The sequence below is a fragment of the Barbus barbus genome (genome assembly GCF_936440315.1).
Source record: "Barbus barbus genome assembly, chromosome: 48".
In the NCBI taxonomy this organism is placed as follows: Eukaryota; Metazoa; Chordata; class Actinopteri; order Cypriniformes; family Cyprinidae; genus Barbus; species Barbus barbus.
Genome location: NC_136726.1, coordinates 1445442 through 1462729, shown reverse-complemented (window position 1 = coordinate 1462729; position 17288 = coordinate 1445442). Strand labels below are relative to the sequence as shown.

Here is a 17288-nt window from a genome sequence, read left to right as displayed (position 1 = left end):
TCTGTGTCTTGTGCAGGTCGTGCAGGCAGACTTTGATCCGATGGCAGCTCCTCAGAGCCGAGTCGAGCCAAAATCAGAACCATTTGGACCGTATCACAGCCCTTTACTAGTCTTCAAATCATACAGGTCTGGCTCACTTTAAGCACAGAGTATACTTCAGTTTTTACCAAAATAAAAAAATTTTTTTTTTTTTTTTTTTTTTTTTTGAATGAAATCTAAAATAAAATGTTCATTTAGCCGGGAAAAAAAAAAAAATATTAATCAATTTTTTTAAAAGTTCAGTACAAACCCTTTTTATGGTTTTTATGTCAGCTTTTTAATAACTATGCTTCTACTCTTAATTATTTGTTGAAATATAAACATTTATACAGTGGCTGTAATAACTTGTTTTCATGAAAGATGTATTCAAACATACAGTAAATAATGAAGTCAATAGGTAAAGTAAAAATATGATAAATATCCAGTATGGTGCATATTTTTATCAAAATGCTTCTCTCTAGAGTTATGTTTATTCTAGAGGGCCGTTGAGTTATAGTTATTGAGTGAAACCTAGTGTGTATGTCGAGTGCCTGTGCTCACATACACCTCAAATGCAGGATGTTTTGAATGGCATACACTAAGCTGAAGTATACTTTGAGCGTTACACTTGGTAATGGTCTTTAGTGTTTTCAGTCTGTGTTCTCACCGTTCAGTGCTGTTCATGTTCAGGTTCAGCCCATATTACCGGACCAAAGAGAAGCTCTCCCTCCGCTCGGTCACCTACAGCAACGCCATCGAGCCAAAGAAGTGCTTCTGCCGCTTCGACCTCACCGGCACGTGTAATGATGACAACTGCGCATGGTACGTGTGCATGGACTCTGTCTGAGGTTTACAGTGCTTTACTTTGGGCTGGGACATTTTCAGATTTTATCCATTAATTCAAATTTAATGTTTCGCCAAGCAATCGCGTTTTTGAATGGAAATATTACCAAACGTTAGAATTAGACACTTTGATAATGTTAATGATAACAGTAAAGAGAAGTAAATGATCCACCCGCATGTCGGCATACGTGATTAACTGCTCTGTGAAGGACCATAAATATAGCGCTAGTACCATTCACACAGAAAGTGCTTTTGAGTTGAGAAAGCAGTGGAACAGAAAAAATATGCAAGGAGGGAGTGAACTTCTTTTAACTTGAGCGGTGTGTTTATTGAACGTCATTTCATGCGTGAGACACATCCATGTTTACACAGAACAGATAATGGAAAAGCAGCACAATCGAATAAAAAAGCCTGTGCAGAACTACTACTGTATGTCTGATATTTCATGGCTGAAAGCTGCTGTTCATTGTCTTTACAGAACTTTTATAGTTAATAAGACTACTGGTGTTACACCTTCAGTCATTTTAAATGACCTTGACTTGAGATTTTTAAAGCAATTTCCTCCTATTATTTCTGAACATGTGTATAAGACAAATTTGTACTTCATGCTGCTTTTCTGCAAAGATATTTAACAAGTGATTTGTTTAACATTTTAAATCATGTTGACAACTTCATGTGTGCTGTACTTGGAATATATAGATTGTTTGGCATCTGGCCCAGCCCTAGTTTTGCTCTTGGCTGAAGCGGTCTGTGTGTTTCAGGCAGCACATGAGGGACTGCACCCTCAGCGAGAGCCAGCTGTTTGAGGATATCCTGTCCTACAGCCTGCCTCTGATTGGCTGCTCGGACTCCAGCAGCAGCGCTGACATCAGCAGTGCCACAGGTAAGCTCTGGTCACACGCCGCTCTGGACGGTCACTGGAGAGCGGTCAGTCACCAGCCCTGACTCTCCCTTCACAGAGAAGTACATGAAGAAGCTGCTGGGGCCCAACAAGGACCGGATGGGGACGGACCAGAAGGCCGTGCTGCTCGTGAGCAAAGTCAACGAGAGACTGAGACACAGTGAGTGCTCGCATCAGTGTTTGATGAGCTTAGTTTGCTCTGCCGCTGACCGCTGCTCCTCTCTGTCAGTTCCTCCCTTCACCACCAGTAAACCCCAGAGGAAGAGGAGACCCGAGGCTCAGAGGGTGAAGACGCAGGCTCAGGAGGACGAGGAGCCAGACGCTGTGGACCTCGCTGTTCCCGTCCGTCACGGTCAGAGTCAGAAACATCACAGCGCTCCTCAAGGGCTTTTCGCACTTAGCGCAAAACAATAGATCCCTATGGGGCTGTTCACACCAGGCGCGATCATTCTTTGTGTCGTTTTTTTCCCCATCGCTCCACAACGAAACGGGCCGTCCAATCAGATTTGAGCTTAGATCACATGACCAGAGCAGCTGCTGTTTGGAAAACTAGTGTAAACAAACACCGAAGAAGACTATCCCGGATAAGAGAAGAGAGTGGATGCAGAGTTCTTGTTATCGATGGTATCTGAGAACAGATTTATTCTCGCGCTCTTTATACAGAATAACATTTACTATTAATTCTCCACAGAATTATGTGATCTGAAGAGCACCGATGATGCTTTAAAGTGGGCTTTGAGCAAAAACATTAATAATTACATATACGTTTTTAAATCCATATACAACCCGAATTCCGGAAATGTTGGGATTTTTTTTTTTTTATAAAATGAAAACCAAAAGACTTTAAAATCACATGAGCCAATATTTTATTCACTGTAGAACATAGAGAACATAACAGATGTTTAAATGGAGAAATGTTACACTCTTATCCACTCAAATTTGATGCCTGCTACAGGTCTCAGAATAGTTGGGACAGGCATGTTTACCCTGGTGTAGCATCGCCTCTTCTTTTCAAAACGGTTTGAAGATATCTGGGCATCGAGGTTATGAGTTTCTGGAGCTTTGGTGTTGGAATTTGGTCCCATTCTTGCCTGATATAGTTTTCCAGCTGCTGAAGAGTTTGTGGTTGTCTTTGATGTATTTTTTGTTTTATGATGGCTCATGTGATTTGAAATTCTTTTAGTTTTCATTTTATTCAAATTTAAAAAAAAGTCCCAACATTTCCGGAATTCGGGTTGTATGAGATACAGGCTATATTAGGTGGTAAATGCATTGTTGGTGGGCGCCAGCTAGCGTGCAGGTGTGCATTAGCAGAAGGCAATCAGTCGCTCGGTGTGAAACGGCCTTTACACCGTCAGTCAGGGCCAAGAGTAAGCTCCTCTCTCTCTCTTCTGCAGCAGATGGGCGCCTCCAGGAGCGCTGGTCCTCTGCTGACGTCTGTGTCACGCAGGACGATAAGCGGTACTTCGACAGCGAGACGGACGACATCAGTAACCTGGAGACCAGCGTGCTGGAGAGCCCCAAACACGTGCAGCTGTGGATCAAACTGGCCTTCAAATACCTCAACCAGAGGGACACGTGAGTGTGGGAGCATGCAGATCAACACACCTCTCCATTCCAGTGCATATCTTCATATCTTAATGCTCAATATTCCACCTTCTGTTCACACTGCTGATGTACTCGGTGGGGCTGCACACTTTTGGAACAAATCTAGAGTTGTTTTTAGGTTTTTTTTGTGAAAAATGTATTGTGGAAAAAATGCAGGTATAACCCCTAGATGACTTGATTATCTTAATTTAGAAACCATGAATTATTCTGGAATGATTTGTAGGCGAGTGCTTCCTAGAAAACCAAAATATCTGACGCTGATAAATATCTCTTTCAGGAACAAATATATCTTTCCACACAGACCGCATCACCAGTTTTTGACCCATTCAATGTGATATAAAAATAGTAATAATTATTATAATGGCAATAACAAAATCAAACACCTTATTTAATAAAATATGAAACAATAAGAAATATAATGCAATAATACTATTGAACTCTAAGACAAAATTGAAGTCTTTAACATAGTATTGTATTTTTACAGATGTACTATAAAATTGAATTATTTTAAAGCGTTGAGCTTTTGTTTTGGTTTGAGAACAGCAGGTGTATCAGAGCTTCATGTGTGTGTTGTTATGAGCAGCTGAAACTCACAGCACTTCATAGTCTTAACTTGCACATTTAGCCTAAAAGGGATGCACTAATTGTTCGGCAACCGAAATTGTTTGGCCGAAAATAGCAAAAAAGCTCTATCGGTGTTCGAATAAGTGAAAAGACTGAATAAATTGTACCGAACAATGCCGTGACGTGATCAAAGAGAGGCGCGCACTAATGCAGCAAACATGTCTGCAGTGTGAAAGTGTTTAAAACTGTCTGAAAAAGACGGGAAAATCATGACAAGTACCGACAGAGAGAGACTGTTCAGTGCTGTCTCTGATGAGAAGAGGAAGGGTGCTTGTTGCTGGGGGGGGGATATGTTCGGTGTAAAACAGTTTCATTTTGTTTGGCTTCGGCCAAGAATTTATTTCGGTGCATTCCTAACATTTTAGTTTCCCAACATTCATCTGGTGTAATGAAACAAAGAAAAATGCGGTCATATTATGGGAAGATGAAAGATTATTTATAATAAGCATGCTGAAACAATAAAAACATAACATGAACACTAAAGTTGAACGTGTATTCGGATGATTCCTCTGTCAGTAATGTGAGCAGCTCACAGTCGCTCGTTCCGATAATGCTGCACTATTAAAGAGCATCTGACTCTAAATACACAGTTACTGACGTTCAGTGTCCATCTCAAATAAGTTACTTTTGTCCATTTATTTTCTGACTTGTATTGTGCAGTCCTAGCATTAGATTTCAGCCGCTGGGTGTTGCTTGTGTTGAGCTCTTGTGTGCATCTGCAGCTCTGTGCAGGAGTGTCTGGACGCGGCGCTCAACACGCTGTCCCGTGCGCTGGAGGACAACCGCGAGGATGGCGAGGTGTGGGGCCACTATCTGAGGCTGTTCTCACGCCGCGGGAGCAGAGACGAGCTGCAGGAGATGTGTGAGATGGCTGTGGAGCACGCACCGCTCTACCACGTCTGGTGGACTGTGAGTACACTCACGCACTCACTCTCACACACACACTCACTCTAACATACATACACTCTCTCACACACACACACACTCACACACACTCACTCTCTCACACACACACACGCGCACTCTCACGCGCACGCATGCACACACACACACACTCTCACTCACACACGCTCTCACATACACTCACGCACACTCACTCTCACACACGCACGCTCACACACACGTGCACACTCACTCTCACGCATACTCTCTCACGCACGCGCGCTCATACACACACACACACACGCTCTCACATACTCACGCACACACTCACTCACACACACTCACTCTCACACACGCACACTCACACACACATGCACACTCTCTCTCACACACGCACACTCACACACACATGCACACTCACATGCAATCTCTCACGCACGCGCACACTCTCACACACACGCACACTCACTCGCACACTCTCACGCACACACACTCTCGCTCACATACACTCACTCGCACTCACTCTCACACACGCACGCTCACACACACACTCTCACTCACGCACTCTCACACACGCACGTGCACACTCACTCTCACGCGTACTCTCACACGCACGCGCACTCACACACACACGCTCTCACATACTCATGCACACACTCTCTCACGCGCACGCTCTCACACGCGCACGCTCTCACACGCGCACGCACTCACACACACACACACGCACACACACTCTCACACACACACTCACTCACACGCTCTCACGCACACTCACTCTCACACACGCACGCTCACACACACACTCTCACTCTCACACTCACGCGTACTCTCTCACGCACGCACTCACACACACACACAGAGTCGATGTAGAGCTGAGCTTTGTCTGTCCTGCAGTACCTGAGCGTGGAGAGTGGTTTCGAGGGCAAGGATTATGTGTGCACTCGTCTGATCTCACACCTGCTGGAGGTGACCCCTGACCTCAGGCCAGACGAGCGCTCCTTCCAGCTGCTGGAGGCGCTGCTGTTCCGAGTCCAGCTCGCCGTGTTCACAGGCCGCCAGCACAGCGCAATCAACACACTCCAGGTGCCTCTCTGATTCACACACATTTGTTTTTGTGAAAAGTGGGGACTCTCCATAGGCGTAATGGTTTTTGTACTGTATAAACTGAATGTGTTATTGCCCTACACCTAAACTTACCCCCCCAAAAAAGTCACTCTGTATTATTTATAAGAGTTTTGAAAAGTGGGGACATGGGGAAATGTCCTCATAAATCACCTTCTTGTAATTCCTGTTATACCCGTGTCATACAAATTTGTCACAAAAACACACACAATACTATGGAAGTCAATGGGAGCCATCAACTGTTTGATTACCAGCATTCTTCAGAATATTTTCTATGTTCAACATAAGAAAAAAACTCATACAGGTTTGGAAGGACATGAGGGTAAATGATGACAACATTTACATTTTTGGGTGAACTATCCTTTAATCCAATTATTTGCCTTTTTAAATGAGATTGTGTGTTTTGTGTTCATGTAAAGTGTATGTGTGTGTTTATATAGAGCGCGCTGATGTTCTGTGTGTGTGTGTGTGTGTGTGTGTAGAGCGCGCTGCAGCCGGGCTCTAAGTCGAGCGTGGCGGATCATCTGACTGTGGAGCACCGCTGTCTGCTGTGGCTGTCATATATCCACCTGACTGAGTTCAGACGCCTGCCGTCGAGTCTGTACGACCCGGCTAACTCCAACCCCTCCAGGATCGTGAGCACAGAGCCCTTCCTCATCCCCTGGAGAGCGGCCCCAGACCTCCGCACACCCGCCGACTCCCTCATCAGCCTGTTCACAGGTCACACACAACACACAACACAGCAGACATTTCAACAAAATAGTCCTAGTTATTACATACATGTGCTAGAGCTGCACCATTGATCGTTAAAACATCGCCATCTCGATTCTAAATGACAACGATTCGCTTGTCTATTAAACCTTTGAGAGAATCATACCGGATCATTCAGATCTGTGTTAGCGCTGCCGCAGACAGTTACCAGAAACAGCTTCACAAACTTAGTCTTCATCTACACAGTATTATTTCTGTCTTACAGTCATTCATATATCACAGAAATACTGGCAGGAATGTTTATAGTTCGGATATAAACACTGATGTCTATAGTAGCGATCAAACTAGAGCAAATTACCTTCTGAAAGTGACTGGCGCTTCAAATAACGTTTGTGTGGATTGTAACTGGAAGCCAGTGTAAGGACCTGAGGACTGGTGTGATATGCTCAGATTTTCTGGTTCTAGTCAGAATCCTGGCAGCAGTGTTCTGGATGAGCTGCAGCTCTCTAATGGTCTTCTTTGGAAGGCCGGTGAGGAGACCATTACAATAGTCAACCCTGCTGGTTCAAATTCATTCAAATGAATTAAATGGATCTGCCTGTTTCCTGTAGATGCTGTGTGTCGCTGCACGGAGGAGCGCTTGTCTTCCAGCGAGCAGATCCAGACCTGTTTCCCTCTTCATTCAAACCTGATTCACCTGTACAGGACACTGGACAGGTACCGGAGCGCCGCCGTGCCGTGGCCAGGTTTTCTGAGTGCTGTGCATTTACTGACGCGACTGGCACTGTTGCAGGTGTCAGGAAGCGGCTGCGCTGTGTGAGCGTCTGCTGGAGGTGTGTCCGCTCTACTGCCCTCTGCTGGAGATCACCGCGGAGCTGCACGCTTCCTCAGGACACACAGATCAAGCCGAGGAGCTGTGGAGACGCGCTCACTCTGACAGCGCCGGCAGCGCTCGCATCTTCCTCCAGCTGAGCAAGAGTCTGCTGTCTCAGGTGAGAGAACTGCATCGTCTCGACACACAGGAACATAGTGCAGACGGCACGGCGCTCACAAGTTTGTTTCTGTTGCGCAGGGGAAACACGGTGATATGGAAGAGCTCTTTGACAAGTTCATGCGCTCCTTCTGTGAATCTGCAGCAGATCAGCCGAAGTCTCTGGATGTGTTACGGTAACATCTCACTGACACCACCGTCTTCTCACTAGGGCTGTCAAAATGGCTGAAAAACTAAATTCGAGTTTTGTACTTAAATATGATCAATATTCGACTTTAAAAGGCATAATTTCAGTTAGGGGGGAAAAGCTTTTGACTTCTCTCCTGAGGCCACAAGAAGGCGCATCGAGTAAAATATTACTAATGCACGTTTATTCAAAGCAATAAAATACAACTATCTTTGAAAAAAGTGCATAATGTTTAAAATAATGTTTATAAACCATATTTAATTAAGCCTTCGAGACTAGACCACGGGAACCAGATGAGTCCTCTGCACAATCTGACTTTGCTGCAGCTGGAACTGAACTGCTGGTTCGTCTGGCCAGAGGAGAACTGACCAGCCTGGTTTCTCCCAAGGTTTTTTCTCCATTCTGTCACCGATGCAGTTTTGGTTACTCTGGCTTGCTTAGTTGGGCACATGTCATTTCCAGCTTTTATCGTTGACTTGATTGTAGGGGTGGGCGATATATCCTCACAATTATATCACAATATTTCAAGAATATTTGCAATAATGTTATGACGATATACAAAACAAATATGGAACAGCGTTTTCTTGGTGATTGCAGCTGGCAGGCAGCAACATTTATTAGTGCAAACACAGCGAAGGGCATTTTCCTGCTGTCATTGACAGACTGTCTAGTTTGAAGTGTAAATCTACCGTCATAAGGTTGCAGAATAGTAGTGACCAATGTTGGGCAAGTTACTTTAAAAAGTAATTAGTTGTAGTTACTAGTTCTCACAAATAGTAACATCATAATAAAAGTAACCAATTACCAGCGAAAGTAACTATTGCGTAATTGTATTTATTGTTTTAAATGTCCAAATGTGTCAAATAACTTGAATGCTTCCAATATTAAATGTTAAATGAATGAAATGGACACTACATTTAATAAATAATTTTTAAACATTGTGCACGAATACAAAATCATTTAAAAATGCTTATTTAACACAGAAAATTTTTTAACATTCTAGCAGACATTATACCAACAAAGCACAATATAACTTAAAATTAGTACGTTATTTTTCATTCAGAGACTAAACACCATCATGTTGCTCAGACTCAGAACAGCGTTGTTGGCTGCGTTTAGAATTATTTTTTACATAGTGCAGAAACAGGAAATGGTGTTTGAAAGTCTCTTAATTAACTTTTTTTATTGAACTGTTGTAAAATATTGATCACATTTGTAATCATGGCAAAAAGAAAAGCGTCTCTCTGTGATATTAACTAGGCCTAATGGTTAGAGAGTCGGACTCGTAATCCAAAGGTTGTGGGTTCGAGTCCCGCGCCGGCAGGAATTGTAGGTGGGGGGAGTGAATGTCCAGCGCTCTCTCCACCCTCAATACCACGACTGAGGTGCCCTTGAGCAAGGCACCGAACCCCCAACTGCTCCCCGGGCGCCACAGCATAAATGCTGCCCACTGCTCCGGGTGTGTGTTCACGGTGTGTGTGTGTTCACTGCTGTGTGTGTGTGTGTAATATGAGAGAGCTGTTCTGAACTTGCAACAATATTGTAGAAAATAGTGTAAAATCCAGTTCTTAATGGTTTTTCTGACAGTGTTATAGCATGTGCTCAGAGCATATTGCACTCATACTTGTGTGATGTTTATGATTTCAGCCATATTCTTGGTTTTCCGACTCGAGACTTGCTGAGAGTTCCAGCCCTCAAAGATAATCTTCAGGACGAAATCAGAGCTCAGCTGCCATACCTGCTTCTCCTGCACTGGTGTGTGTGTGTGTGTGTCCGTCTGTCTGCTCTCTACACATGTCCTGCTCTAACCCTCATTCTTGATTTTATCACAGTTTCTGGCAGTCTACCTATGGCAGTGTGAGAGAGGCCATTGATGCATTTGAGAAAGCTTTGGGAACTATTACAAAGCTGGAGTTGATTCACACTCTCTGGCTAGAGTAAGTAAAGTGTATCGTTTGTTAAACCTAACTTATATAATTAGGGATGCACAATATTATCGTACTGATGTCGGAATCGGACGATAATGGCTTTAAATGTAAATATCCGCATCGGCCTGATATGAAAAATGATGCGATATGTCTCGCCGATAAGAGGAATACATGAACTCACACGTGCTCAGGGTGTGCTAGCGATTAGATCATGTCAGCAGTGTGGCTCATTCTTGAAGCAAAGTTTTGTCTGGGTGATGATTATGCCTCGTTTCCACTGAGCGGTACGGTTCAGTACGGTATGATTCGGTACGGGTCACCCTGATCAGGCTCCAACAGTACCCTTCACTTGATGGGCGTGGTGTATGCCGGAAAGTAGCGATCGACAATAGAGCACAACTCTGCCTCTTTAATGAACAATAATAGCCATTATAGAAGTATAAGTACAAAGTATAAGAGGAAATAAAGACAAAAGCAAACAATTCAGTCAAACGTTTGCTACAGTCAGCGCTGCAAGTTACTACAGTAAAGTTCAAAATAAATATAAAGTTACTTTGTGCTCAGTCTTAACGATATGACCAGGAACAAATAATAGATTCATGAGACCCTGAATGCCTGTTAAATCTACACAAAACGATTGATTCTCGTTTAATCACCACAGAGACATCAGAGCCAGCGGCGAATGTCGTAAGGACTAGCCGAGCGTAAGGCTGCTCGAGGCGGATACATGAGCACGGAGCACCCGCTGATCGCCTGGAGCTTCGACATCGGTGTAGCAAATTTACAAATAGGTGCTATGTCTTTATAAATCAACAACTACATTCTCGCCTGAAAAACTCTTAAAACTACATTTCATGACAGAATAACAGTAATATTTTGAAAATTGTCCACAAGAACACATATTGAGAGACGGTTATTGTCTGTGTGAAAATATGAAAGTATAAAATACAGGGTTTTATTTTGTGTGTGTTTGCGCACTCTGATAATAAGCAGAACACAGCGGAGCGGAACGAGTGAAGGAGGAGCTTTATCCTCTTGTATCACGTGACGATTCTGGTAAACCAATCAACTTCTGCAGTGAGTTTAGCTCCACCCCTTTTGGTACCCTTTGCTGTGCTAGGTACCCCAACGAAAGAGTACCATAAGTGGTACGGTACGGTTCGCTATTTTGGTATCATTCACAACTTCTGACAATGGAAACGGACATAATTGCGTACGGTACCGTACTGTACTGCTCGGTGGAAACGAGCCATTCGATTCGCTGTTTTGGATCACTGCATTTAATCTGTGAAAGCACCTACAGAATGACTGAATGAGTTCGGTGTATAAACCGTAATAGCAGCACGAGCAGCGGCGGCAGGGACGGCCTCCCCCGGGTCCTAACGCCCACTCGGTAAGGAGTTTTAATCTGTAGGGGCGCTGTTGGCCTACTTCTAATTAAAATAAAGTAAAATAGCCTACACAGAAAACATTTAGACTGTTTCTGATTAAATAAAGCAGCAATTGATGTCATAAAATTGTGTATGTTTTGATTTTTAAAGATTAGAAGCTATAGCTTACATTAAAAAAATCACAAACATTAAATAAATTAAATAATTTTATATATTCTGATTTATTCATCAATGTGTAATATTTTATTTTTGAAACAAGTCATAAGCTCTAAAATGTTTTCCTAATTTAAATCTTTTGCTTTAGACCATCATCAAATGTTAAATGTTAAAATGAAATGTTAGGGTTAACAGTGCATGGAGCCCTGCACAGGCGTCTGGTTTAGGCCCTACCCTGGCCCGAGATGCTCAGGCCCTCCAGCCGTGTCCCACATCACAATTACCGACCCGAGCCCGTCTCCCAAAACGGCTGTTTCAGATATTAAAATAGCTCCGTTTTGGATGTAATGGCAAAGTGATTATATTTTGTTTCATTTTTTTAAGGAAATGTAGAAAAATGTTTGGAGCATTTTATTGTTCGTTAAATAAGTTTTTTTTCTTTCTTAAAGTAACGACCAAGCGGCCAGCGGCAGACCGGCAGGCTGATCATAGCATGTTTGATCAATTTAGCCTTCTCAAATCACGACAACTTGCCTAAAATAAAATCTGTAGATATAGTAAAACAGTTGAAGCATATAACACTGTTTAAACGTTAGATAAATGTGCGCTGCATCAGTAGTTTGTGCGGAGAGTGGACGCTGAAGCGCAGGACATGGAGGCGCCAGCACAATCACTTGCATTTTCTTCAATGGAAACAACTTAAAATAGGCCTACGCCGTAATGTTTGCTCATAAAGGTAAGGGTGATGCATCATTCTGAACTGTAATGGCCTACTTTTATTTGTGTGCACTCACAGTATCAACAAAACGCTCTTAAAATAAAGAAAATAATGCGCTTTCTAGCATCTCGTCTTGAACAGGAGCGCTCCAATTCACAAAACTGAACCGAAAGTCAGCAAATACCTGCCTCACAGACATAAATATATATGTAGAAAGTAAATCAAATCAAAAACAAAAACGGTTTCATTATAATCCTAATCCGTGAAGATGCACTTCTCTGTAAAGGCACGTGTAATGAGGAGACGGCGAGTCAGGATCATCTTCATCCTTGTGACACCGACACTAGTTTATTAGTAGATAATTCAAATATCTCCTTACTATTTCCCCCGGACACATTGATGGTAATGCCTTCTGCTGGGGCTTTACGGAAAGCTTTATTGTGTGTGTTTGAAGCAGAACTCTTCATCTGCTGACGGCACTCGCTGCTGCTGCGGGACACTAAACCCCGTCCAGCTCGTGGTGTTTCCAGCGCGGTGATTTCTTTTCATCACTAATTGATGGATGTCTAAAATATAACAATAAGGAGAAGCCTAAGACAGGCCCGAGGCCCGGCCCCGTCTGAACTATGATGTGAATATTGGCCAAAGCCCGGCCCTAGAGGCGTAAAGAAGTCGGGCTCTGACGCTGCATCTTTCTGGGGGGACAAATGCAGAGATTTATATATAGTTATTTTCAAAGCTTCAATGTGCTGTCAAAAAACCTTCATTAGTGTTTATTTAATTCTAACAAGCAAGTTCTTAAAAATATTTTGCTTATAATTTCTGCACAGGAGACACTTGGTGTTGTTTCCAAACAAAAGGAAACATATCGCCATCGGTATCGGCCAAAATGAGTTGAAAATATCGGATATCGGCTAATCCAATATCATGCATCCCTATATATAATAAGTTATGTTTATTAGCACAGTATTAAACCATTGAGTATATTTCAGTGTGTTTATCACGAGTCGATCGGTGTGTTGTTCTCTCTCGGTGCAGATGTCCGTGGTGTGTTGTCTCTTAACGCTTGGTTTCTTTCCCCAGCTATCTGTCCTTCGCCAGCAGTAAGATGTTGTCGCCGCAGCCGAGTGTTCGCGAGCTGAAGATGTTTACGGGTCTGGTGCACCGCTGTCTGGAGACTGTGCCGAGCAGACTCACCCTGCCCTTCAGCTCCTCACAATACTGGAGCAGCTTCAGCTTCCATAACAAGGTATGTCATGACCAATCCTCCTCTTCAGCTCACAGTAGCACCCTGTTCTCAGCACGAAGTGTTCTGGTCATTGCTTACGGACTGTGGAGATGCAGTGTGTTTGTATTTTGTGCTGTGTGTTGCAGGTCATATCCTTCTACTTGGGTTGTTTCCCTCAATCCCAACATCCCCTTATCATGGAAAGACTTCAGCATATCATGCCAACCAATACTGAACTGGCCATAAGGTAAACTAGACTTGCTTGGATTTATTCTGATGCTCTCTCACCTTAAGCTTGTGAAGAGCCCCAGTTTTTCCCATTATATGTGTGAATCTTTCCATGTGATTTGCCTCAGTTTATGTTAGTTACTCTAACGCTGTGTTGAATTGGTTTTCCTGTAAAAGTGCTCTATAATGGGGAAATGTGTGATTCTTTAACTGCTTCAGTAGGTGGCACTGGAGACAGCCAGAGCTTCTAAAGGCACTTTAATGTCCTGGAGTTTAGTCTCATTTGTCGTTGTGTAGGTTGCTGCAGCAAGAATGGCAGGATGGCAATGTTGAACATTTTAAATTGCAAAGCAGAATGTTGTGCAGTAGCATCCCAGCCTGTCTGGCCATCTGGAAAATGTAAGTTCATGAGCTCCAAATACATCAAGCTAATCTGTTTCTGTGTCCAAATGAGATGATACATTATAGTAACTCTCCACCTCTGTGGCCTAGCTTGTTTTGATGACGATAATAAGACATTCTGTGTAATGTTAATTAGAAAATTGGCTGCTTTCTATCAGATTGAGATTTTCGCTCCATGTTATATATTCCATATGTACAGGAAAAGCCCCATGGGGTCACATGATTTGAATTCTCCTTAAGACACACCACCTGTTCCTGTGTAAACGTTCACACAATAGCATAAGATCAGGCTTCAGCATTAGCATGATTTACGAAGTCTGAAGTTCTGGTCCTCTTTGGCTTTCTAGAGAGCATCTATTGGATCTCGTCCAAACGTTTCCCTCAGTAAATGCCCTTTATCATGCATGCATTTATCCCCAATCACAAGGTCAGATAGAGAGGGCGCTGCCTTTTCTTGGTCTCCTGCCTGTTATGTTCACACAAGCCTCAATACCTTGATAAACCGCTTCAGGTCTCCTGTTTGGCTGGAGCTAACGCCGGTCCTCCAGGAGCAGTGCTGCAGAACGGATCTTGCCCATGTTTGGGAGCTGGTGCTAGGAACCGCTCAAAATGAACTGATGCTATGTCCTCCTGTGCTGCATCTTCTCAGGGATTTCCCTGTACCTATGGAATATGTAACTCATGTGTCTCAGAGGATATACTGAAAATGAACAATCATGCAACAGTCTCGACCAGACTTGTCCAGGACGTAGTGTCCAGATGTGCATAAAAGCGTGCCGTTCCTCCGGGGGTTCACACACATTTGCATGTCGTTGTTTTGACAAGCGTCTTCAGTTTTGTAGTGCGATGGTGAATGTGATGTCCATTGATTTGGAAGCAGAATTGAGGTGAAGTGTTTGACGTCCTCTGTCGATATATTTCTCGCCAGAGCTATTGCTGTTGAGAAGGAGCAAAGGCAAAGAGCAGAGGTGAGTGAGAGGTCAGAGGTCAGGTCATGACTTTCACAGTGGCCGATGTCTGTCGAGTTTTTCTGCTTTCATTCTGTCGAATCTATTGTTTGTTTTTTTTCTGCAGGGTATGCTCAGTGCACGAATATGTAAGAGTTTAGTTGGCATACCTCTGATGAAGACGGCTGTGTGTGTGTGTGTGTGTGTGTGTCCGACTGAACTGACTGTGTTCCCGCTCTGGTGTGTTTGTGCTTCTATGCACACGTTTGCAGGTGCGGCGGCTCTATCAGCAGGCGCTCCAGAATCTGCCTCTGTCTGCTGCTCTCTGGAAAGATGTAAGCACAGCCTCTTTACTTCCTCTTTAACTCATTCAGTGCAGTCTCTGTGCGTGTCTCACCGGTCCTCTTCTCTCTCTCTCTCTAGTGTTTGCTCTTCGAGGCGGCTGAAGGAGGTAAAACTGACACACTGAAAAAAATAATTGACAAGTGCCAAGAGGTGGGAGTGAGTCTAAATGAGCCGCTAGGGTTAGAGCCGAGCCAGAGCGAGTGACACGAGCAGCACATTCCCAGAACAAGCGTTCAGAGCTCCACAGACACACGTCTTAGCTTAGACCCGCCGCCACATCTCAGTATTACGAGCAGAAAGCCAGTGAAGATGCTATGAGCTCCTCATAATCCAGTATGTGGGCCTCTTTTATCATCATGTACGTAAGTATGAATTTGCTGATGATGCCTGTTGCTTCCTCGTTGTTTTTGATTTGTGTACCACTTCTACACTAACACTTTTAATTAGATTTTGATTTTTCTTGAATGTCGCGTCATAGTTGTTGACGGACTGTGGCCGGTTTTTAAGGTGGCTTCCTTCCTCTAAATATACTTCAGTTTGATTTGTTTGTCATGGTGTCTCAACATTAACTCATCTTGAGAGTTGAAAGGCTCAGAACCAAGGTTTTTTGTTTTTTCCTACTCCCCTCCAACCATGGATTGAATGTCTGTTATTGGAAGTATTGTGTTTGGCTCTCCGGTGTCAGAGTATTGATGGAAACAGACTGCCAAACCTCGCTGACACATGTCTGTAGTCGTGGACTGCACCAAAAGACATCATTAAACTGTTCATGTAATATTGTTTTTTCACCAATTAAAAAAAAATCCATGTATGTTTGTGTGTGTGTGTGTGTGTGTATATATGCACACACACACACGCATGTAGATTAACGTATTCTGCAGGAATGATAATCTTACACCTGTTTTTTTCTTTCAATTTATAATTGAACAATGTTTCTATTAAATTATTTTGTACAGAAATACAGTGTTGCGTGTTTATTATGGGGGTGATTTTGGGTCTGATGTTACTTAAGCCTAATACATTTGAAAATATATAATATTTAGCCAGGAATTTCAGCTTGACCGTAAAGAACAATCACTGAAGATTGTTGAATAAATGAGTGACACAAATTGGAGGAAGTTGCAGTCTGACCGATCTGCAGGGTTCGTGAGGTCACTTGTACTGTATTATCAACACAAGTGTAATAAACAGAAGGATAGACGAGAGTAACTATCCACTAAATGGATAAAGTGCAAAAGATTGATAAATGCAAGCGAGTTGGATGTTCCTATGAGATTATTTGTTAATAACGGACATCAGTTATATAGAATCTAATGCAAATGAGATGATCATATACTGACAGAAGGGTCTTTGGAAATGGTGCTATATTTACGTTCCGTATCTATTGATATATTTGGGCCACATTGCAGTGGGAAGAAAGCAGTTGGATCTAGAACATGAAGCGCTGGTGAACCGAGCTCCTGAGCACAGAGAAGGTCCTGGTCTGGAGACACACGAACACAGGAGCCTTGCAGGTGAAGTCTGGACACATGCAGGAGGAAGGATCGCTGACGTTGTTGGAGAAGGTCCTAGCAGTTTGGAAATCACAAATCTCTGAAGAGAAGGTCCTGAACTTGTTCCTTCAAAACTCTCCAAAATCACTTGTTGCAGAACCTCCTCGTTTCTCCTGCATTTCTCACACAGAGAGAGCAACAACAGCTCCGCACCGGCAGTAGACAGACTTTCCTGGTCTCTGAGAGCCTCTCCAGAGAAGGAGGGGGTTGCAGGTGTTTCAGATCCAGCATTCTGATTGGCCGATGCACAGCTTAAAGTCTTTATGGTTTTTCACTTTCCAAACAAATTCCAAAATTAGCCTAGACATTGTACTGAAATATACAGACCAAACATCAGTGGGTGCATTCATATACAGAATATAGCTCAACAGTGTTGCATCTCAGCTCGTCTCGATGCACAAACTGCTCTTTTGTCAAGGCAATTTATTTATTTCTTGTAATTAAACGCTCTTTTGTGATGCCTGCCCAGCTTAAATGAGTAACGTTGTATTCAATTTGTCTTGCT

General features: G+C 43.2%; 1 protein-coding gene across 2 annotated transcripts in view; it reads left to right on the top strand.

Moving 5' to 3' along the window:
* The window catches only part of LOC306866437 (zinc finger C3H1 domain-containing protein-like), a 31790-nt gene extending 15604 nt beyond the window's left edge, over positions 1–16186 (top strand). Inside the window, exons 16-35 of one of the 2 annotated variants that reach the window (XM_079411654.1) lie at positions 17–126; positions 709–840; positions 1623–1744; positions 1821–1922; positions 1992–2114; positions 3163–3340; positions 4717–4903; positions 5771–5959; positions 6481–6718; positions 7321–7426; positions 7503–7701; positions 7782–7876; positions 9535–9642; positions 9720–9824; positions 13164–13329; positions 13455–13555; positions 13834–13935; positions 14867–14906; positions 15158–15220; positions 15309–16186. In XM_079411654.1, coding sequence (XP_079267780.1) covers positions 17–126; positions 709–840; positions 1623–1744; positions 1821–1922; positions 1992–2114; positions 3163–3340; positions 4717–4903; positions 5771–5959; positions 6481–6718; positions 7321–7426; positions 7503–7701; positions 7782–7876; positions 9535–9642; positions 9720–9824; positions 13164–13329; positions 13455–13555; positions 13834–13935; positions 14867–14906; positions 15158–15220; positions 15309–15434 — 2592 coding nt within the window. In that variant the 3' untranslated portion in view covers positions 15435–16186. Of the gene's footprint in view, positions 1–16; positions 127–708; positions 841–1622; positions 1745–1820; positions 1923–1991; positions 2115–3159; positions 3341–4716; positions 4904–5770; positions 5960–6480; positions 6719–7320; positions 7427–7502; positions 7702–7781; positions 7877–9534; positions 9643–9719; positions 9825–13163; positions 13330–13454; positions 13556–13833; positions 13936–14866; positions 14907–15157; positions 15221–15308 lie in introns of both variants that reach the window. The other variant, XM_079411653.1, reaches the window with a different exon arrangement.
* Positions 16187–17288: the final 1102 nt, after the last annotated feature.